The 25496-nt window shown below is 39.2% G+C and overlaps 1 protein-coding gene across 1 annotated transcript in view; it reads right to left on the bottom strand.

The window, feature by feature from the left end:
* The window catches only part of LOC133559178 (signal-induced proliferation-associated 1-like protein 2), a 211782-nt gene that overhangs the window by 59652 nt on the left and 126634 nt on the right, over nucleotides 1–25496 (bottom strand). The window contains 3 exon segments of the mRNA XM_061910660.1: nucleotides 10628–10902; nucleotides 22427–23003; nucleotides 23757–23914. Coding sequence (XP_061766644.1) covers nucleotides 10628–10902; nucleotides 22427–23003; nucleotides 23757–23914 — 1010 coding nt within the window.

The following is a 25496-nucleotide window of genomic DNA, read 5'->3' on the forward strand; positions in this document are numbered from 1 at the left end:
CAATTTCTGCATGAAGTTTAGCGCTATTACATTAAAATCCTTCCATAAAGCGGCATAACGGCATTTTCACAATTTCATTGTTTTGAACTACGTACTGTACATCGAAGAGAGGCTGGTAGTTTTTTGGCCCACCAATAGTATTGGCTACAGGAAATGAGGTAAACAGTTTTCCATTGTTTTCGCGCCAAGTGTCCAACCAAAGCTCCAGTGATAAAAGCTGTTTTGGTAGAATGTGTGTCGCTAATTCTTCCATGCTAATAGACTTTGCAATTAACACATTAGGTCTTTTTCCACCGGGGGTAGATTTAGTTCTACAGGAACTATTTGTAATTGTAATCCGAGTAGTGATGTGGGACTTTCAGAAGTTCCCCAAGAATCTCAGAGAAGCAGACTGTGCTGTCAAATGCTGATTGGTTGAACACATTTGGGGCGTTTCCAAAATTTTGTATTTAAAGTTTCAGCCGCCATGACAATATGAGAGGACAACTTGTTTATTTCTTATGCATTTACATTCTTAACAACAGAGAAAAGGAAGAACAGAAGTTACATTGACTGGCAGTAACTTTTGTGGGGCATTTTTGTGCTGAAGAACGCTGATCAGTGGAACTATCTTGCAGTGTTTTTACTTAGCCGTAACCTTAAAACTAGTATGCAGTTTCATGCTGTTTATTCATTTTTACAAACTTAAAGCTACGAGAGGTGGACAGACTCTTTTGAATGTATATACAGAGAAATATAAATTATTCAGCCGGACTTCAAAGTGGCAAGGCGAGCTGCTCACTGGGACTCCGACCTCATTGTTTGATGGATAAATGTGTATGCAAGGACAAAGTGGAACGAATGTAAATCGCATCAAATATTCACTATTTATTTTGGTAAAGGCTGTAAAAGTAGTCATTGATACACCATTAGTGTGGTTATTTGTCTCAACACGAGTGAACCGAATGCTAATGCTAAAAAAATAAAATTAAACTTGATATGTTTGTGTTGTGCAATGAGAAAGATACTGACATTTATTATTTATATATTGTTATTTACAGCTGAAATGGATCACAAATAAATTTCCTGACCCTCAAGAATTAATATTTACCTTGGGGTACGACCTACTTATCTCATATTGTTTTGTATTTTATTACATTGTATTTAATTTACTTACACTTTGGTAAAAGAAAAATTACCTAATATGTTTATTTACATTGTATCAGTGTAGAAATCACTCATCTATACATCATCCGTCTGATTTGTATAAACTACTCTAAACTGTGAAATGCGGGATAAACACAAACCCCAAACCTCTACAGGAGCCTTTATTTCCAAGAACTAAAGTTCATGAACCCTTGGTGGAAAAAAGGCCTAATGGGGAATGTGTGTTTATGACCAAAACTATGTGTTTTTCTGCGGTGAGTGTGTTTCTATGTACCGCATTTTTCGAAGTATAAGTCGCTCCGGAGTATAAGTCGCACCTGCCGAAAATGCATAATAAAGAAGAAAAAAAAACATATATAAGTCGCACTGCAGTATAAAAACGATTTTTTGGGGAAATTTATTTGATAAAACCCAACACCAAGAATAAACATTTGAAAGGCAATTTAAAATAAATAAAGAATAGTGAACAACAGGCTGAATAAGTGTACGTTATATAACGCATAAATAACCAACTGAGAAGGTGCCTGGTATGTTGACGTAACATTTTATGGTTAGAGTCATTCAAATATCTATAACATATAGAAAATGCTATAGGTTTACCAAACAATCTGTCACTCCTAATTGCTAAATCCGATGAAATGTTATATGTCTAGCTTCTTACGTGAATGAGCTAAATAATATTATTTGATATTTTACGGTAATGTGTTAATAATTTCACACATAAGTCGCTCCTGAGTATAAGTCGCACCCCCGGCCGAACTATGAAAAAAACTGCGACTTATAGTCCGAAAAATACGGTATGCATGTAAGGTTTGGTGCGAACTAACAATTATAGTGGAATGTCTATAGTACAAACCCCTTTTCCATAAGAGTTGGGAAATTGTGTTAGATGTAAATATAAACCGAATACAATGATTTGCAAATCCTTTTTAACCCATATTATATGACCTTTTCTTTTAACAACACTCAATAAACGTTTGAGAACTGAGGAAACTAATTGTTGAAGCTTTGAAAGTGGAATTCGTTCCCATTCTTGTTTTATGTAGAGCGTGAGTCGTTCAACAGTCCGGGGTCTCCGCTGTTGAATTTTACGCTTCATAATGCACCACACATTTTCGATGGGAGACAGGTCTGGACTGCAGGCGGGCCAGGAAAGTACCCGCACTCTTTTACTACGAAGCCAGGCTGTTGTAACACTTGTCTTGCTGAAATAAGCAGGGGTGTCCATGATAACGATGCTTGGATGACAACATATGTTGCTCCAAAACCTGTATGGACCATTCAGCATTAATGGTGCCTTCACAGATGTGTAAGTTACCCATGCCTTGGGAACTAATACACCCCCATACCATCACAGATGCTGGCTTTTCAACTTTGCGCCTATAACAATCCGGATGGTTATTTTCCTCTTTGTTCCGGAGGACACCACGTCCACAGTTTCCAAATATAATTTTAAATGTGGAATCGTCAGACCACAGAACACCTTTCCACTTTGCATCAGTCCATCTTAGATGAACTCGGGCCCAGCGAAGCGGGCGGCGTTTCTGGGTGCTGTTGATGAATGGGTTTGGCTTGACATAGTAGAGTTTTAACTTGCACTTACAGATGTAGCGACCAACTGTAGTTACTGACAGTGGTTTTATGAAGTGTTCCCTGAGCCCATGTGGTGATATCCTTTACACACTGATGTCGGTTTTTGAGGCAGTACCGCCTAAGGGATCAAAATTCCGTAATGTCATCGCTTACGTGCATTATTTCTCCAGATTGTCTGAACTTTTTGATGATTTTACGGACCGTGGATGGTAAAATCCTTAAATTCCTTGCAATAGCTCGTTGAGAAATGTTGTTCTAAAACTGTTCGACAATTTGCTTACAAAGTTGTGACCCTCGCCCCATCCTTGTTTGTGAATTACTTAGCATTTAATTGAAGCTGTGTTTGTACCCAATCATGGCACCCAACTGTTCCCAATTAGCCTGTACATCTGTGGGATGTTCCATATAAGTGTTTGATGAGCATTCCTCAAGTTTATCAGTATTTATTGCAACCTTTCCCAACTTCTTTGTCACGTGTTGCTGGCATCAAATTCTAAAGTTGATGATTATTTGCAAAAAAAAATGTTTATCAGTTTGAACATCAAATATGTTGTCTTTGTAGCATATTCAACTGAATATGGGTTGAAAATGATTAGCAAATCATTGTATTCCGTTTATATTTACATCTAACACAATTTCCCAACTCATATGGAAACAGGGTTTGTATATCTATTGGGTTTTATCAACTCAAGGAGACCTTATTTAGTCAATTTGTATCAGCTTTTCAAATACCATAAGTAATCAAAGTGGAGTTTTATTCAGGTTTTTTTTTTGGACTACTGTTACTTTCGTGTAAAGGAACCTTTACTTATAATTGTATCCGGAAATGATGTACATCAGTCAAATGTAAGAAAAATATGTTTTCAAATGATGTGGTGTTAAACCCCGATGTTGTTATGAAATGGACATGCAGTTGGGATGCTAAAAGGTAAATATTATTTTCGAATATCACAGTAATACGAGATAATTCAATAAGAGATAAATATGTAACAATTGCAGTTCTCAAAGTACGGTATGTAACCCTATGCTTACCTTATTGAGAGCTTTGTTGCGATAGACTCCTACTCCCCTGCAACTCGATGTGAATATGTGCTTATGAAGATGATGGATGGATGTGCAGTAACACTTTGCTTCTCTGTTCACTGACTGCAGATTGTAATCTGTTCTTACTTTTATTCATTAGGCATGAAAATGTGGTAAAGCCTCAATAATGTCGCTGAAGTTTTCCTCCCACTGTACTGTATACCCACTCATTACCTTGATGAACTGTGTGTACATGGTAATGCCTAACTGCCACAGTCGATTACTCCCTGGAAGGCGAAACGTGGGTAACAGCTTGTCAACAGGAAATCTCTCAGTTCTGGTTTCTAGCTGTGTGTTTTATCCTTTTTTTTAACACCAGAATGGTCAAGAAGTGTTAAGGTATGACCCTAATACTCCTGCTCAGTGTTGACTTTAAAAAACAACTATCATACTGACTGAATGTTTTTTGTGCAGTATTGTATACGGGGCGAATGCCTCTGTGCATATAAATCACGGCGTAACAGCAGGAAACCAGTACTAAACCTGAGCTCAAGTATGGCGGTGGAAAAAATGGGTGGTAGACACATTCATTCAGCTTTAAAGGAGAGGCACTGGTGTGAAATGACACCCTGTCTGCTTCTTCCAGAACAATTTCCAACAAGAACTGCCAAAACATAAGGTAATGCACGTTTACATAAATGCTACACATTCAACCTTAGTGGCCTATATAAGCTTGTTTAGAAATAGGACATATACAAGTTTGTACAACTAAAACCATCAACCCAGTAGAGTCAGGTCTTGATTTGGAGGAAATCATTACCCATACTTGCCAACCCTCCTGGATTTTACGGGAGACTCCCGAAATTCAGCGCCTCTCCCGAAAACCTCCCGGGACCAATTTTCTCCCGAAAATCTCCTGAAATTCAGACAGGGCTAGAGGCCACGCCCACTCCAGCTCCATGAGAACCTGACTCAATGTTGTGACTCTCTTAAACAGGACAATACTGTCATCTACTGTACATAAAATAGAATGTCTGTTCTGAAGCCCACAGTAGAGACGTAACTTCATCACGTCGCCTGGTTATTGACTCCAACCCAATGTATTACACCTTCGACGAGCAAAATGAAGAAATACGCTTGCAAGTTCCAGAACGATTGGAAACAAGAATTTCAGTTTATCCAGGAGAGTTCGAAGGGGAAGGGGTATGTTGCCTGTAAATTTTGTAGAACAGACTTCTCCATTGAACACGGTGAACGGATATACTCAGCCATGAACAGTCAGCGAAGCACAAAGCGTCCGCAGCGCAGCATTGTTCACAACCCAGTATTATGGCCCATCTTGCAAAATGGAGACCCGATGGTGTATCTTATGCTGAGACAAAGATTGATGGCTATGCTGATAGCTGGAAGCAACATCCTGTTCTCATTTGCGGATGTCTACAACAAATCCGTGAAGGATGTTCCCGGATTCGGAGATCGCTCGCCAATACGCAAATGGCAGAACAAAGGTTATTCAAATAGTGAAAGGTAAGTGTTGTTGTTGTTTTTTAGTAACAAGCAAGCACAGTACAGTTAGTAGAACAACTGGGTTTTTATTACTGTGTATTTGATAGGTGCCGTCTGAAATTCAACTATTTATTATATATATATATATATATATATATATATATATTAAAAATAAATATGTATAGCTAGAATTCACTTAAAGTCAAGTATATATATATATTAAAAATAAATATATATAGCTAGAATTCACTTAAAGTCAAGTATTTCATACATATATATGAAATACTCGAGTTGGTGAATTATACGCCACCCCTCTTAACCACGCCCCCTGCTCCAACCACGCCCCCAACCACGCCTCCGCCCCAACCCCGACCACGCCATCCACCCCCTACCCCCCCACCTCCCGAAATCGGAGGTCTCAAGGTTGGCAAGTATGTCATTACCACACCAGTGTATCAATTTAAAGCGAGATAACAAACAAATCTGAATTTACAAAGCAAGTTGGGGGGTAATCAGCTATTGGCTCTAAACAAAATAGAATAGACGAATGTGACAACAGGACCTTGGACCCCAGTCAGAGAGCTGTCACTTCAATGGCATGGCCAGGGACTGAAGGACATGCTAATCCATTCCCACAGACCGAGTCACAGCAAAGAGCCAGAGAGGTTGTGACCTCCTCCACCAGCCCTTTGTGGAGCATTGTCCACAGCTTCATTAAGAAGGTGTGCTAAAATGTCTGTAAAATAACGCTTGAAAAAAGCCTCTTCAATGATTTCTTTGCCAAGTTATCTAAAGGAAAGAGAGGCTCCTGCATAGAAAGCAAAGAGGGATTAAAGCACAGCAATTTGTGATGCAGTTTCTCAGAGTTTTTGTTTAGCAAGGCTCTCTTTCACAGAGTGTCATCATGGGAAGTGAGAAATCCGGCTTAACTTGAGGCCAGATGAAAATCCATGATGACTAGTCTGATGGCACTTCAAAGAAAAGGTCACAAGTGGCCATCTAAATGTCACAAGTAATTCTCGTTATTGGCAGGGGTCTGTGGCTGGTTGAACCCGCTTTAATATGAAATAAACATTCAATCCTGGGATCACAAACTCTCGAGGGGTATAGTGTAGAATGAAAACTGAATGCTAATGCCAGAAAACACACACTGATCTTTTGATTTTGTTTTTTTATGTTCGAATGTGTGTCTTGTAGTTCACATTAAACTTAAACGCCATATATTTAAACACTGCCAGCACTTTATTCTTGTTTTCATAGAGCTAATCATTTTCATCTTTTAGTCATTAGTTTAATACCCAAATTCTTGACATGGTGATGGAAAAGCTACTCTGGGCTAAAACCACATCCTGCCCTGAATACAAGGTACAACTCGTAGTAGATACATATCTGCTTTGGCTTTGGCTTCAGAAGTGAGTAAAATAGTTTAAGCAGCTGAGCAGCTTTAGGGAATTGGCTACAAGACAAGAAAAAAACTAATTCAGGTCTAACCGTGGTGGGACAAAGATTCCAAATGAAGCAATCTAAACAAATGTATCCCTCCCAACCCATATTTGGTTAAGAAAATATTTTTCATGTCACAGTGGCAGTGTGAAGCAAGCTACATTGTCTAGAGGTCGTAAGGCTTGAGTCCATTGTTATGCCTGCCCCCAACTTTTGAGCCATGGGGGACAGACTGGGGTTTTTAAGGCCCGGTTGAATTCCTTTCCTTTGAGATATTTGTAGAGAAAGTGGAGCACTCATTGTAGACTGCATCACTTAAGAAACTCAGAGCAGCCAGTAAACAAGAATTGAGAGCTCTCAAGATTCTTTATCTGATCTCTCGCCTCTTGATTTTTTGCAACCTTAGGAGAATATTCACAAGACCCCGAAAGAGACTATTTAGGTTCTCATGAGACAGCAATAATTTATGTGTTCAGCAAACAGGGAAATACCCCAGCAAAGCTGAAAAGCACAGACCAGTATGGTCTTCTCTGGTAATACCCACTAATCTGTTGGATGCATCTGTTTGAAATGCCAAATCTGGATGAAATACAGTTCAATATGTACTGTACGTCACCTTGTTTACACCTCCTTCTGACTTTCAGAATATTGTACTCGGATTGAGCATTGTATTTTATGCAAAAGAAAATAATGTCCGAGGTGCTGTGATTTACGGGATTACCCACATGTCACACAAACCAAGCTGCACAGCTTACACTGGCACAATGACCACATCAAGAGCTTTGGTTGCTTCAATCCCCCATGCACGGTGTAACCACAGCTCTCGGATGCTGGACCAATCTTTGACGGATAATTGTTTTGTTTTTTTTTGCTTCCCTCAACTACAATTTTGATCTTTGTGTGTTTGCCGATCTTGGTAAGAAGCTTAGACATCAGTTTGGCCAGAGATGCTGCTGTGTCAGATTCACAGAGGAAGCATGTTATGGGCCACCATCTGGGGAAACAAATATGCGGCTCCTCTGTGGCTAGACGAGAAGTTGACCTTATAACAGATCTTCAAAAGAAATATGCTAAGTTTTGTTTTTGACAAAGATTTGCAATCTTTTGTTGTGTCTTTTACGTTCATGATTCAAAAATGTTAATCCAGAGCAAATACTGTACAGTATTGTTTCTAAAACCGAAGTTCTTCCTTTTTGTTGCAAATCTGAGTGACTGGACTTGACATCCTGCCGTGATCATTTGTAAATGGAAACAATTGGGCAGTTGTAGCACGAAACATCCAAAAAAACAATGCTGCAAATCTGAGTGTTATGTCGAAGCCTTTCCCAAATATAAATTGGCAATTGATGAAGTACATCTCTGAAACATATTTAATTAATTGTCATGCAAACACAATGTTAAAACTATAAATTGTCTATAGTGAACAAAAATATAAACGCAACACTTTTGTTTTTGCTCCCATTTTTCATGAGTTGAACTCAAAGAACTAAAAAATTTACTATATACACAAAATACCTGTTCCTCTCAAATATTGTTCACAAATCTGTCTAAAACTGTGTTGGTGAGCACTTCTTCTTTGCCAAGATCATTTATCCCACCTCACAGGTGTAGCAAATCAAGATGCTAATTAAACAGCATGATTATTGCACAGGTGTTCTTTAGGCTGCCCACAATAAAAGGTCACTCTGAAATGTGCATTTTTGCTTTATTTGGATTCTGGGGGGGGGGGTAGTCAGAAAGGCAGTCAGTATCTGATGTGACCACCACTTGCCTCACGCAGTGCAACACACCTTTTCTTAGAGTTGATCAGGTTGTTGATTTTGGTCTGTAGAATGTTGGTCCACTCCTCTTCAGTGGCTGTATGAAGTTGCTGGAATTTGGCATTAACTGGAACACGCTGTCCTACATGCCGATCCACAGCATCCCGAACATGCTCAATTGGTAACATGTCCTGTGATTATGCTGGCTACGCAAGAACTGGGATGTTTTCCGCTTACAGGAATTGAGTACATATCCTTGCAACATGGGGCCTTGCATTGTCATGCTGCAACATGAGGTGATGGTCTCAGGTTAATGGCACAATGGGCCTCAGGATCTCTTCACGCATCTCTGTGCAATCAAAACGCCATCGATAAAATGCACTTGCGTTGGTTGTCCGTAAAATGTGCCTGCCCATACCATAACCCCAGCCCCATCATGGGCCACTCGATTCACAATGTAGACATTAGCAAACTGCTCTCCCACACGACGCCACACACGCTGTCCACCATCTGCTCTGAAAAGTGAAATCCAGGATTCATCCGTGAATAGACCACTTCTCCAATGTGTCAGATGCCATTGAAAGTGAGCATTTGCCCTCTCAAGTTGGTTACGACGACGTACCGTAGTCAGGTCAAGACCCCGATGAGGAAGATGAACATGCAGATGAGCATCCCTGGGACGGTTTGTCGCAGTTTGTGCAGAAATTATTTGGTTATGCAAACCAATTGTTGCAGAAGCTGTCCTGGTGGCCGGTCTCAGACGATCATGGAGGTACAACCGCTTGAAAATTGAGGTCCTGGGCTGGTGTGGTTACACACAATCTGCAGTTATGAGCCTGGTTGGATGTATTGCCAAACTATCTGAAACGCCTTTGGAGACCGCTTAGTACAGATATGAACATTCAATTCATGGGCAACAGCTCTGGTGGACATCCCTGCAGTCCGCACGCCAACTTGACGCTCCTTTAAAACTTGCAACATTTGTGGCATTGTGCTGTGTGATAAAACTGCACATTTCAGACTGGTCTTTTATTGTTGGCAGTCTAAGGCACACCAGTGCAACAATCATGCTGTTTAACCAGCATCTTGATATGCCACACCTGTGAAGTGGGATGGATAATCTTGGCAAAGAAGAAATGCTCAGTAACACAGCTTTAGACAGCTTTGTGAACAATAATTGAGAAGATTAGGTATTTTGTGTATATAGGAAATGTTTTAGATATTGAGTTTATCTCGTAAAAAATGGGAACAAAAACCAAACGGTAGCGTTTATATTTTTGTTCAGTGGTATTTTTGTAAGACTGAGTTCTAGAGAGTAATCTAGTTTAAAAAACTCTGGGATGGAGTTTACATGGAGCTCACATGACTGACTCCTTTTCAGTAAAAATGTTTTTAACATAGTCCATTTCGTCCAATCACATTATCTGAAATGTGCTTTTATTTTTTTTTATTTTCTTTATTTGTGATGAAGTCTCACAATGGGTGACTGTTCCCAAAAAGCCAGTCACTCTCACTCTAATTGCTGAACGGAAGAATGAGGGGAGGACATTGAAAAAAACACAATCCGCAAATGTGAGCCACTAGACAATAGCAAGATCTTGAATAATGAATCTAAAAGTTCGTTTCAACGCTATTAGTGAGAAATGCTGACAGATTGTGTGATACAGCTGCATCAACAGAGGAAGCAAGCTTTTTAAAAAAAACTCAACAAGTAATTAAGCAGTTTCCTATGCTAATTATCTTAAACATCAGAGAAAATGTCACCTAATGAACAAACAAATGGTAAACGGTACAGAACAGCAACATACAAAATCAACAGGTAGAGATTTTCCTTTGTTCCACTAGCAATCAAAGCACTTAACAACAGAAAACTACTGTAATAACCGAATGCAATGATAAGGAGTGCAATATTGGAATAGTGCAATACGGGAGGTGTGCAATACGAGGGGAGTGTAACGTGTGATCTCATAACTAGCTGATATACCTGCGCACTGTTCACTGTCGTCACTGTTTTGTCGGATTAAATGTATGTATGTATGTAAGTATGTATGTAAACGCTGTGTCTTGATGTCCAAGACAAATTTCTCCACGGAGACAATAAAGCTAATTGTTATTATTATTAATTATTATTATTAAATAAAAAATACTTTTCTTACCGTCGAGGGGTGCCGTCTTCATAAGGTTGGATTATGACCACCTTGACAGTGATGGAGGTGCGCAGCAGGTCGATCATCTGCTCATGGGTGAGAGTAGCAACAGCTACCTTGCAGATCTCCACCAGTCGGCTTCCCTGTCTCAAGCCTGCCTTCCAGGCAAAGCCAAATGGCTCCACGTCAGCCACTATTCCCTCAAAATTGACATGGAAGCCGAGCTGGCCCAAACCGTTGCGCCGTAAAGTCATCTCTGTCGTGTCACAGCCTCTGGTTGTGATCTGGAATTAAAATCAGTTTGGTTATTATCTGCAATATGAGTGCTATCGCAGTGCAGGGACATAGTTTTGACTGTATAAAACTAAACTGCACATGGATTTGGGATTCATTTCATAATTGTATCTTACCCATAACACACCAAAACTAAAAAAATGCTCAGTAAACATCAATACCACAGACATATAGAAGTAAAACACACTAAAAAAAAAGTAAAGGATAAATGCTTGCTATCTATCTTTAGCCTGACAACATAATTTGACAAAGCTATTTGTAGGCCTCACTCCAGTGTGAGCGTGGATGGTTTCCCAAAAGTGTTTCAGGAGAAGCACTGGAGAAGAAATCATACTGCCCCCAATGAGCTTTAATCACTCGCCAGATTAGTCTCGGTTCAGTTGTGGTTGACTGCCTCCATATACCTCAGAGTGGCAGCTGGCTTCAGGGACACATTAACTCAGACTTTGGCCTGTCAACACTCTACCAGATTCTCACACTAGTAGAAACCCTATCCTGCTGTGCAAGGAGAACCCAAACAACCTGGATGGACCACTACGAATGAACCGTGTCCTCTAAGGGAAACATAATTATTGTTTATATGTGGATTAGTGAGTTTTCGTTTTGGTATTTACCAGGACTGCTAAATTGGCCCTAGTGTGTGAATGTGAGTGTGAATGTTGTCTGTCTATCTGTGTTGGCCCTGCGATGAGGTGGCGACTTGTCCAGGGTGTACCCCGCCTTCCGCCCGATTGTAGCTGAGATAGGCGCCTGCGCCCCCCGCGACCCCGAAAGGGAATAAGCGGTAGAAAATGGATGGATGGATGTGAATCTTTGGGTGTCCCACGATTCGATTCAATATCGATTCTTGGGGTCACGATTCGATAATATATCGATTTTTTTGTTTCGATTCTCGATTCAAAAACGGTATTTTTCCGATTCAAAACGATTCTGTATTCACTCAATACATAGGATTTCAGCAGGATCTACCCCAATCTGCTGACATGCTAGCAGAGTAGTACATTTTTTTTTTAATAAAGCTTTTATAATTGTAAAGGACAATGTTTTATCAACTGATTGCAATAATGTAAATTTGTTTTAACTATTAAACGAACCAAAAATATGACTTATTGTATCTTTGTGAATACATTGGACACAGTGTGTTGTCAAGCTTATGAGATGCGATGCAAGTTTAAGCCCCTGTGACACTATTGTTCTTTTATTTAATTTTTATAAATGTCTAATGATAATGTCAATGAGGGATTTTTAATCACTGCTATGCTGAAATTATAACTAATTATGATACTGTTGTTGATAATATTCATTTTTGTTTCATTACTTTTGGTTTGTTCTGTGTCGTGTTTGTCTCCTCTCAATTGCTCTGTTTATTGCCGTTCTGAGTGTTGCTGGGTCAGGTTTGGTTTTGGAATTGGATTGCATTGTTATGGTATTGCTGTGTAGTGGTGTGTTGGATTGATTTGAAAAATAAAAATAAAAATAAAATTTAATTTAAAAAAAAAACAGATTTTTTAAAAATGAGAATCGATTCTGAATTGCTCAACGTAAATCGATTCGTATTCAAATAGATTTTTCCCACACCCCTAGTATTTATCCATAACGGCAGTATGTGTGCCCTCCAAATACCTATTTTTTAATGCCGCCTTGTCGTTGTCAAGTGGACAAACAAAACACTACTTCTAGAGAAGGGTAGTGATAAACAAAAACAGAGGAACTAGAGACAATCACATATGCACAATTGTTAACACGACAACAACCAGTGACATGCTGTCAGGGGAGGCAAGTGAGGCAGTGCCTCACCTGCCACCAGGTGGCTTAACCATGAGATGTTCCAAAGCGAAATAATAAAATAAAATAGGTTTTAAAATTTCTCATTTGGTTTATGCTTTGGATGTGATTTTGGTGTGGTTCCTGTATATTTTGATCATTTTTATGGTCAAAATCGTGGAAATTCCATGTTTCCTGATCAAAACAATGCAGCAGATGAGAAATGAGGCAGACACAGGTGGTGCCTCCACGGCTACACACAGTGTGTATTGGGCGTGTGCGTGCGAGGGGGAGCATGCTTGTTGCCACGGGGAAAAGGCAGGTCATGAGGCAGCAAATACCTCTCACTCAAGGTAGGGGGCGATATATTGTCAACTTGCAGTTTAGTGCCTCAGCAGTTCTACTCTGTGGCCTATTGGTTTATAGCGTCTGCCCTGAGATCGGTAGGTTGGGAGTTCAAACCCCAGCCGAGTCATACCAAACACTATAAAAATGGGACCCATTACCTCCCTGCTTGGCACTCAGCATCAAGGGTTGGAATGGGGGGTTAAATCACCACAAATGATTCCCGGGCACGGCACCGCTGCTGCCCACTGCTCCCCTCACCTCGCAGGGGGGGAACAAGGGGATGGGTCAAATGCAGAGGACACATTTCGCCACACCTAGTGTGTGTGTAACAATCATTTGTACTTCAAATTCAACTTCTCTGACTCGCCACACTGGTGGAAGTGGGGGCGCTCAAGCTAGTAGACACATGTCTCTCCAGCAGAAGCCGACATTATTTTATTTTATTTTTATTCATAACAAAAATGGCATTTTTTTAGAGTAAGCCAGCGTTTGTGGTGCAAAAATATAGTTTAATTTCTTGGAATTAAATTGAATTAAATGAATGTTTCTGCCAATATTGAGGATTATGTACTGTATCAAAGATGAAATACTTCTCTAAACTGGACTTTAAGACAAAATGAATGTGGTCATGCAAAGTATGTTTTCATGGAGGATGGCTATTGCTGCTTCAGATACAAATACAGAATGGTAAGATACACTCACAAAACTTGATTTATTTTGTTAAAAGCAAATGGGACCAAAAAAATGTTTCAAAACAACTTTATCAAATACTTTTTGGACCCATTTATCATATCATAATATCATTATGATACCCTTTTTATGAAAGCGAATAACTCCCTGTTTTTCCCTGTAACTCTAATGTGCAACCCAAATCAATAATGACTGGAGCAGCACACATGAGTTTAAGTTAAAAAAAGAAGAAGAAAAAAAAGTATGTATGCCCCGCCTGGTGTTTAGTTCACCGCACGTCACTGACAACAACAATGGTGGACAACAAAGTGTTTGTGCTATTGTTTTGTACTCTTAGGTGTGTAGCATTGTGTGTGCGAGGAAAAGCGTTTGCTTTTTCATTGGCGTATTTGAATGTATGGTAATGGCACAACAGCCCTCATATACAGCACTCTGTATATGAGGGCAAAATTATACAAGTGCTGGTCATATTATTAGAATATCATGAAAAAGTTGATTTATTTCATTAATTCCATTTAGAAAGTCAAACTTGTAGAATGTATACATTCATTCCAAACAGACCCTAAATTCAACATCTCAGAAAATTAGAATATGGTAAAAAAGGTCAGATATTGAAGACACCTGGTGCCACACTCTAATTAGCTAACTAACTCCAAACACCTGGAAAAGCCTTTAAATGGTCTCTTGTTTTGATTTTGTATGACACACAATCATGGGGAAGACTGCTGACTTGACAACTGTCCAAAAGATGACCATTGATACTTTAAAGAAGGAGGGCAAGACATTGCCAAAGATGTTGGATGTTCCCAGAGCTCTGTGTTCAAGCACATTAATAGAGAGGCGAAGGGAAGACAAAGATGTGGTAGAAAAAAGTGTACAAGCAAGAGGGATAACCGCGCCCTGGAGAGGATTGTCAAACAAAACCGATTCAAAAATGTGGGGGAGATCCACAAAGAGTGGACTGCAGCTGGAGTCAGTGCTTCAAGAACCACCACGCACCGACGTATGCAAGATATGGGCTTCAGCTGTCGCATTCGTTCTGTAAAGCCACTCTTTAATAAGAGACAACGTCAAAAGCATCTCGCCTGGGCTCAAGACAAAAAGGACTGGACTGCTGCTGAGTGGTCCAAAGTTATGTTTTCAGATGAAAGTAAATGTTGTATCTCCTTTGGAAATCAAGGTCCCAGAGTCTGGAGGAAGACAGGAAAGGCACAGAATCTACGTTGCCTGAAGTCCAGTGTCAAATTTCCACAATCGGTAATGGTCTGGGGTGCCATATCATCTGCTGGTGTTGGTCCACTATGTTTCCTGAGGTCTAGGGTCAATGCAGCAGTCTACCAGGAAGTTTTAGAACACTTTATGCTGCCTGCCGCGGACCAATTTTATGGAGGTGAAGATTTCATTTTCCAACATGACTTGGCACCTGCACACAGTGCCAGATCTACCAGTACCTAGTTTAAGGACCATGGTATCCCTCTTCTTGATTGGCCTGCAAACTCACCTGACCTTAACCCCATAGAAAACCTATGGGGTATTGTGAAGCGGAAGATGCGAGATGCCAGACCCAACAATGCTGAAGAGCTGAAGGCCACTATTAAAGCAACCTGGGCTCTCATAACACCTGAGGAGTGCAACAGACTGGTGGACTCCATGCCACGCCGTATTGCTGCAGCAATTCAGGCAAAAGGAGCTGCAACTAAGTATTGATTGCCGTACATGCTGAAACTTTCCATGTTCATACTTTTCAGTTGGCCCACATTTCTAAAAAATATTTTTTGGTACTAATCGTAACTAATATTATAATTTTCTGAGATACTGAATTTGGGATTTTCTGTAATTGTCAGTACTAATCATCAAAATTTAAAGAAATAAACATTTCAGATATATCACTATGTGTGTAATGAATAGATATAATATGTAAGTTTCACGTTCTGAATTGTATTACTGAAATAAATCAACTTTTTCATGATATTCTAATAATATGAACAGCACCTGTAAATGCATTTGCAACCATAGAACTGGAAACAGAACTTGTTTGGACACATGGATCGCCTATCTTTGTTCTGGCTGTTCCACTATGGGAAAAACTGATTTTAAATAGGAACAAATCAGCTGGCTCTTTGGATGCTGTGACACGTGTCGCTAATTCTTAAAGTTCTACTGTACTTTCAAAGTTGACACTACTATATTATCTGAATTTGTGTGTCAAAGTTGCTTTTTTTCATTGATAAAACAGGTAGGAGACCAACTTCAGTGAATATTGCATAGCACCAACAAACCGACTAATCAGGAATACCAGTGTTACTGCTATGTGTCACAGAGAAGGCATGAGACAAATATATTGAACTAAAAATACATGTAATCACATGGGCTGTACATGTGATTTACAAAATCCAGAATCCCTCTTAAAATGTTACAACCCCAGCAGCCCAAATCTGAGGAGATTAATCATACAGTACCAACACGTAACAAAATCTAATACTTGAAAAAAAATCTATTTTCATCATTTTAATCCAATGATGGTACTTTCACTCATACAAAACTCAGAAGAACAGGACCACACATAGGACTGTGAGGATCTGTCCAATAAAATCTAAACTTGGGGCCTCCTGAGCACAGCGACACCCTGGGGAGCAGGATGTTATCACAAAGCTTTTAGTACTGCTCTCACACTGCGTCATAGCGTGGCCTGTTTAGTTCACATTACATCACAGGCTCGGCAGTCTGCAAATCCTTCCAATGAATCATCATTTGGGTCAACTTTTAAGACGTTTACCAAAACACCTTTTGGATGAAACTTTGCAGAGTCACCTCATACTGATGCATGTTTTATAAGACAGACACTTACTATTACTGTAGTACTTTTTCAACTTATTTTGTGAAATACCCTTCACAAATCCCACAGGCTGGGCAAGAGCTTTGCAAATGTGAGAGATTTGCATGTTCAATGAGGAAGACATGTCCTTTGGCTAATCACAAATGCTAATATGACCTGCTCTGTTCTTTCCTATGTTGAGTTTCTAACTAAAGTTACTACTTTTGAAGGACACTTAGACCTTCCGTGTTATTTACATTATGCAAAATCTTTATCCTTGGCCTCATGCGAGGAAGAAGTGCGGACAACATCTGAAATAGTTTTAGTTGCATATATGATATAGATTAAAGTAGGCCAATGCTGTAATACAATGTGATACAAAGTTTAATGTTTCCCAATGGAATTTAAAATATTTAAAAACATTTTTAAAGGATTTACTTGTGTAAAAGGGATTTTTATTAAGATTTGTTTTAGTGCAAAATATGATTTGCAGTCTTTCCAATTCATGAATACATTTGAACCGCCGCAAATTGGTTTGTTTATGTTCGCCCTCGTGCATAAACAAATTATAGGGAACCTGGTCTGCCAGCAAAAGTGACGTATCTACATTTGGTGAGTAATCAGAATCGTCTAAAAAAGCGACTAGCCAAAAAATCTAGAGGAGACTTGTGGAGACTCAGAAATGAAAGCACACTAAGATCTTCTCAACTATCACAAAGAGCTGCTGTGTGTCTCTCTCCTTTCTAAAAGTTCTCACAAACGTCTCCAAAGAAGAGACAAAAGAACATTTCTTTTTAGTTCTATACATTCTTTCATGTTCTCCACTCACATTTTTGCAAATGTTTCATGGCCGATTATGAAAGTTTGATAAGTACATCAATATGTCCCCTTTCACAGGCAAATCACGACAACCACAAATAGATTGTCGTCCTGTGAAAAACACTGACTTGTGTTCGAGGTTCAAGCAGCAACTCCTACATTGTTTTGTTTTTTGTTACACAAATAATCCAAACATTCTCTGCCGCTTTTTTCGTTCAGGGTCGCAAGGGTGCTGGAGCCTATCTCAGATGTATTTGGTCGGAAGGTGGCGTACACCCTGGACAAGTCGCAGAGCCAACACAGATAGACAGACAACATTTACACTCACATTCACACATTAGGGCCAATTTAGTGCTAGTTATATTTGTAAATCAAAGTTAATATACAGATTGAAATCGTGTTATGTGTAGTTCTCCGGTCCAAAGGCAAAACCCAGCAACTCAATGTTGGTCAAAACTGAGCTGATAATAATTTTGGAGTTCGTAGGTGATATGCTTTACATTAGTGTATGCGATATTGTAATTTGTTCCGCAAGTAAGCTGTTACGTGCATGGCAGGACCTAGCAACTACCACATAACCGCGTAGATACAACAGAAAAACCTAGTATCTCAAGGGACCAATCGGAGCCTCTTTGTCAGTCGCCTTATTGTCTTTAATGAGACATTTGCACGAATGGGGGCCGACGGTCAACCTGATTATGTGATATTATGGCACGAGGGGGTATTTGGAAGATTGGCCCAGGACGTTGCAAGCACCTTCATTAAATGTATTGTTCTTGATTATTCCCCTTGCATACTCTTTTGTGCAGATAACTGTGGAGGTCAAAATAAAAACTGGACGCTGCCCAATGTGCAAACGCAGAATGGGGCCCACCCGAGATTGTGATAAAATATCTGGAGAAAGGGCACACGTTCATGAGAGCAGATTCAATCCATGGCTCAATCGGCAAGAAAATGAAAGCTCAACAAAACATCTTTTCGTTTGATGACTTTGTAAATCTTTGTAAGACAGCATCAAGATAGATTGGTTTTCCTTTGTTTTCTCAAAATCAGCTAGACGTGAGTTACTAGGTTTTGCCTTTGGACGGGAGAGTTCAGGTGAGATGTCGGGATTTAAAAAGTGGATCTAATTTGTTGAGCTACACAACTTAAAAGACGGGTAAACCAGAGGCTGCAGTCTTCTTACCCTTATTGTCCCAAAAACTGCCACAGTACTTCATCACCCTAAAAACTGGGTTAGCCTCCCTCATTATGTCCATCAATTCAAAATTTGACCCAAATCTCATGAACACTGATTGTTCATTCCATTAAACAGTCTGCTGTAGGGATTGGCTTATTTTACAAAATGTTGATAAATATAGTCTGTTTTTTGGTCCTAATGGGTTTACTTAATCAAAAGCAAATCGGTACATGTGAATACTGTATGTGACCTAACGGCTGAAATGGGTACGTGTGATGTCCCAACAGGAGAGTCAAAATGTTCTATGGACTGAATGGAATAATACAATTAATAAAAGGAAAATAACTTCCAAGACCCAGGTATGCTAATTTGGCAGAATTACATATTTTACTAATAGCAATAGCACTCACAGATGGTTTCAAATAAGCCAATATTAAATAAAAAATTAAAATTGTTTTCATCTTCTTGTGAATAGTTGTCTTTCGATATGTGTTGGGCTTGTGATGATGTACACCCTGTACAGGTCGCCTTCTGCCCGAATGCAACTGGGATATGTTTCCCCACACCCACGCAACCCTGAGAGAGACATCCATCCATCCATTTTCTACCGCTTATTCCCTTTGGGGTCGCAGGGGGCGCTGGTGCCTATCTCAGGTACAATCGGGCGGAAGGCGATGTACACCCTGGACAAGTCGCCACCTCATTGCAGGGCCAACACAGATAGACAGACAACATTCACACTCACACACTAGGGCCAATTTAGTGTTGCCAATCAACCTATCCCCAGCTGCATATTCTTTGGAAGTGGGAGGAAGCCGGAGTACCCGGAGGGAACACACGCATTCACAGGGAGGACATGCAAACTCCACACAGAAAGATCCCGAGCCTGGGATTGAACCCAAGACTACTCAGAACCTCCGTAATGTGAGGCAGACGCACTAACTCCTCAGCCACCGTGAAGCCCTGAGAGAGACAAATGGTAGAAAATGGGTTGATGGATGGATGATTACAAAGTTTGATCACTAGGATGACAAGCGGCAAACACCTCGAAACTGCAGTGCACTGTGTTCATCTCCTTCCTAAACCTATGACAATATTCATAAAGCACCAAAAGAGTCGCAAGAACATCACAGTTAGATCAATTCAGCCAATACTAAGATCTTAAATACTGTAGGCTATCCAAAACAACTAAACCAACTGAGTATTAGCCATTTAGAATGCGGCACCAAACCAACAGTTGCCTGATTATCTGTGCTCTATCTATGCAAATACAAAATAAAAACACAAACATGTAATTAATTTACAGTGAATACAGCAGAGCTAGAGATGGCTAGACTTGCAGTCAGAGTAGATCAGACATTAGACGCTACAATTTAGTAATTAGAAGATAGACCAGGCCTTTTTAAAACTCTTATTCTTTAAAAACTATAAATACATCGTCGTAGATAAATGTAATGTATTCCACCGGGCATCCTCTAAATGTTTGTGAAACGGATATTCATGTGACATGAACCTCTAATAAACCTAAAGGGAACCTAAAACTATTTTAATCTAAATTCAAACACTTCCTTTTGGTCAAGATAGAACAGTACATCGGGAAAGTATTTACAGCGCTTTACTTTTTCCACATTTTGTTTTGTTACAGCCTTATTCCAAAAATTTCATAAATGTATTTTTGTCCTCAAAATTTTACACATATTCCTCCATATTGACAATGTGAAAATGTGTTTTTAAAGATGTTTTGCTAATTTATAAAAAATTAAAAATTAAAGAAAATAAATCATATGTACATACAGTAGGTATCCACAGCCTTTGCTCACTACTTTGTTATGATACACCTTTGGGAACAATTACAGCGTCAGTCTTTTTGAATACGATGCCACAAGCTTGGCACACCTATCTTTGGGCAGTTTGGCACATTCTTCTCAAGCTCTATAAGGTTGGATGGGAAGCGTTGGTGCACAGCCATTTTCCGATCTTTCCAGAGATGTTCAATCGATTTCAAGTCTGGGCTCTGGTCGGGGCCACTCAAGGACCTTTAGGGCAGTGGTCCCCAACCACCGGGCCGCGGCCATTTTATTAAAAAATAAATAAATAAAAATTAAAAAAAATTTTTTTTTATTAAATCAACATGAAAAACACAATATACACTTAAAATTAGTGCACCAACCACAAAAACCTCCCCTTTTTATTACAAAAACGTCCATTTTTCATGACAAAGAAAAAAAAAAAAAAAAAAAAATGGATTCCCCCCCCCGAGCCCCCCCTTCCCGGGCCGCGGGACAAATTATTAAGCGTTGACCGGTCCGCGGATACAAAAAGGTTGGGGACCGCTGCTTTGTTGGGACTGTGCTCGTTGGGACCTTCAAAACAGCTGTTAATTTTCTGTACCCTTCCCCAGATTTGTGCCTCAAGAAAATTCTGTCTCGGAGGTACACGGACAATTCCTTCGACTTTGTGTTTGGTTTGGGCTCTGCCATGCACTGTCAAGCATGGGATCTTATACTGTATGTATATAGATAGGTGTGTGCTTTTCCAAATGACCAACCAACTGAATTTACCCCAGGTGGACTCCAATTAGGAACGTTTCAAGGATAATCAGTTAAAACAGGATTCACTTTTGTGCCTCAAATCATATCACAGTAAATGTGATTTCTTAGCTTATTATTTTTAATTAAGTTGCAAAAAGTTCTAAAAAAAACTTACCTTTTTTAGAATCATATCTCATTATTAGTATTGTCTGCGATGAGGTGGCAACTTGTCCAGGGTGTACCCCGCCTTCCGCCCGATTGTAGCTGAGATAGGCACCAGCGCCCCCCGCGACCCCAAAGGGAATAAGCGGTAGAAAATGGATGGATGGATGGATTAGTATTGTGTGTGGAATTTTTAAGGACAAACGTAAATGTATTGCATTTTGGAATAAGGCTGCCTGTAACGTAATATGTGGAAAAAGTGATAGCGCTGTGAATACTTTCCAGATGAACTGTACATAATGGATATGCTTTGGTGTAAATTTTGCTGCACAGTTACATTTAAAATACGTTTTTTTTAGTCGGTCTGCAACATGTTGGATTCTGGAGCCGTTTGTAGATTGCAATTGAAACAAAAAGTATGTATATTGAAGTAATGACCGCTATTTGTTTTTCTAGAGACAATCAAAAACAAACTTAATATGTTGATTCACCTGTCACAACATTAGATACAATATCACAATCGCCGATCAATTACTGCATAAAAATAGTTGCATTTAGCAGCTCATATGTCACTGTTATTATGCACAAGCCATGATATAAATAAACATTGATTGATTGATTGATTGATTAGATGAAACTATTCCTTTGTCCTAACTCTTTTTTTGTGTTTCTCCACACCCTGATGCAGAGGCGTAGGAGCTCCTTCCCCATTGGCAGACAGCTTTACTAAATGTCCAAATCAGTACATCCACCTCGCAGTGACATCACAACATAGCCAGACTGCAAAATCCGGCGAAAAGAAACATACAAAACTGCATTTAAGCTCACGCCTTAACGAATAAGCCTTATGATTTGATGCATTGGCATCGTTTACCACAAGTATCCAACATTGTCACAACATTTATAAATCAGAAAAAAATAAATTCATCATAGGTCCCCTTTTAACTGTCTTTTGAAGGACGTCATAACCATAGTTAATAAAAATACAACATTTTGAATGTCATGCAAAAAAAGCTGATGCTGGCAAAAAAAAAAATCTCTTGTGGACGACTATGAATCCTATTATCACCTGGGCTCCCGCCCCTGTGGGCATGATATGGTTTGAGAGACATAGGACACAATTTATCACTTCTTCTCTCCAAGGGTGCAGAAATCAAGGAAGTGTAAAATGAAGGAATTATCACAGTTGAGAGGTAGAGACGTACCTCTAATCTTTGCACCATTTCCCGGATGTCTTCTCCGCAGTTGTCGTGGGCAGACAACATGACACATTCCCCGCGCTCATAAAATATTTTTATGCTCATAATTCCTGAGGTCCATCCGATGACATCTCGACAAGAGCAGTTGAACACCACATTTTTGGATTCCTCCTCAATGAGCACGATGAACTCGTTGGATATGCCCAGCAGGCAGTCCACATCCATCGACTGACCAAAGTCCCGGACTCTAACACTCCAAGTGATGGCTCCCACACTGAACACATGTGCATCCTTTCTGGGTTTCACTTTCTCCTTCTTCTTGGCTCCGAGGGTGATGAAGCTGAATTTGACTGCAGAGTCAATAGTAGCAGTGCTAACAAAGTTTTCTGCCATGTCCTTTAGGTACTCCTGACGTGTACGGGTCGCCATTGCTCGAAACTTCTCTGACTTATGTGCTGCATTTTCTCCATTTATGACTTTGGCAAGTAGGAAGTCCCGAAAAACTGCAGACTTTGGAAATGTCACAGACTTTGGAATAGGGGGCCCGAATGGAGGCACGTCTTTTGATCTGGACACAGCCACACTAGAAAACAACATTGAGTAAACTGAATTGCACATTAGGGAAAAAGTGAAGCTCATTTTAATCATGCACTCCTAAACAAATGCTAGATTTTCATGTCTCGACTCCAGAAACACTCAGGGAGAGATTTGTAAATCATTTTCAGGTGTCATGATAATAACTATCATTAAAGAGAAGATCCAAAAACTGTCTACTGTCAAGTACTTTGCAAGCATGGTAAAAACCACTAGGCCCCATTCAGCAATAAGTTCCTAACTTTTCCTTTTATCTTTCTTCCTAAGTGATTTCTTAAAAGGAGTCTTTTTAAATTCATGACGTGTTCTTAAATGGCCAAATTGTTCCCACCTGCTGTTCTTAAGTTGCTGAATGCCAAATGATTAGCACGTGCGTGTTTATCATAATTTGCATATAAACACGCCCTTATTTTCCCAATATGCATATGTAAACATTAGTGAATACAAAAATCTCCTTAAAAACATCATAAGGAGGCCTAAGAACAAAATTTGTTCTTAAGAACGGTTGCTGAATGGGGCCTATTGAGAGCACGATAGCCTTTAACAACCAAAAAAAGAACACACCTCAACTTCGTCTTCAGAATATTCATTTATCTCATATTCCAATGCGCTATGGTTAGAATTCCGCAAATTGTCATTGATGTTAAAAAAATATCATGTAATTGCAGATAACAAATAATAAAATAATTAGATAACATTTCCTATACAACACTATTTTCAAATACACGCTTGTTTTATTTACCTGTAGCAGACATTTTCAGTGCAGGGGTTGTGGACTTTGACAATGACAAACACATGCTGGAAATGAGAGCGGATGTTCTTTGGAGTAAAAGGAAGGGCCCCGGGCTCCTGGAACACGATGGTGACAATGTCATTGCCAATGTGCCGCTTCCTCAATAACTGAAAACAAGACAGGGGTACAACTTAAAGACAAGGAAAAAGGACATTTTGTGTATATATATATACATATATAGTCGAGGTTTCTGTGGTTTAGCCGTTATACAGTGCTCAATATACCTGAAGAGCAGGGAAACCTGCGAAACAGGCTTGTTGGAATGAAATAGCCTCTGTATTTTTTCTGACCTAACGTATATATATATATATAGATATATATATATATATACACACATATATATATATATACACGTTAGATCACATATATATATATACAGTATATATATATATATATGTATGTATATATATATATACACACATATATATACGTTAAATCACACACACATATATATATATACAGTACATACATATATATATATACATACACATATATATATATATATATATATATATATATATATATATATATATATATATATATACATACATACACACACTACGTTATCACCACAAGCTGTTTGGTGGCTAATGAAATTATTTTTATCAGACAGATAATAAGCTATGAAAAGTGAACATCACAGTATTTAGAAGTTACAATATCTCCAACGTGTGCACTAGCCAGGTCGTCATGACGAGCAATTTTCAAATACAGTGAAAGTAGATTTGCTGTCAAATAATTTATGAAATGTAAATAATTGTTCAGCCGCGTTAGCTAGCTCAAATATCAAGCAATTTAAAAAAAAAAAAACAACATTTAAAGCACGGCTATATTTACATGAAGTAGTAATACCTGATAAAATACCAGTGCCATTGCTATTATTAATAATCATTATATTACTTAAATGTATGTGCTTTCTATTTAGTCTCCCTCGCATAACACTTGGTACTTGGTTTTAAAGGCTGTACAAGCCTTCCCTTAAAGGGGTCATGATATGATTTTTTTTTCAACATTAGGGACACATCCTTGTGGTCTACATAACATTTAATGGTCATAATGTTGCATGGATTACGTTTTACGGACCATCTTCAAGCAGCTTTCTGACCGTCTCTTCAGAATGCGCTGTTTTGTGGGAGGTCTTATTTCCCTGCCTCCACTTCGAATGCGTCGTCTCCCCGCCAGCCACCTTGACATTTTTCGTGCTTCAACATGGAGTATACTGACAGATATTAATTTGAACTACACGATAATTTGTTTTAGAAATGGTAACAGTGGCGGATTCCCCACAACAAGAGGATAGAGAAAAAGAAGACTACAGCGTCGGACTACAATGGCGGACTGGCGCAAAGCTCTTTGGGTAAAGCTCTCCCATATTTGGTTATATAGTGCAGGGGTTGTGGACTTTCACCAGTGACCAGAGGGGACTGCAACGTACAAAGGCGCAGGACTAAATCTGGCCAAATGGAACAGGCTGCCAGTTCATGTCAGAAACTGTGACAACTATTTAACATTTAAAACGTCACTGAAGCAGTGGTTGAAAACTAATCAGACATACACGCACAATTAGATTATTCCCTTGTTTTTTTGTTTGTTGTTTGTTTTATTTTTTTTTTGTCAATGGTCTGTGCTCATGGTATGCTTGTATTGTGTAATGTCTTGTGATTTATGTATTATTTTGTATCATGACCT

Source organism: Nerophis ophidion, linkage group LG09 (assembly GCF_033978795.1).
Source record: "Nerophis ophidion isolate RoL-2023_Sa linkage group LG09, RoL_Noph_v1.0, whole genome shotgun sequence".
NCBI lineage: Eukaryota > Metazoa > Chordata > Actinopteri > Syngnathiformes > Syngnathidae > Nerophis > Nerophis ophidion.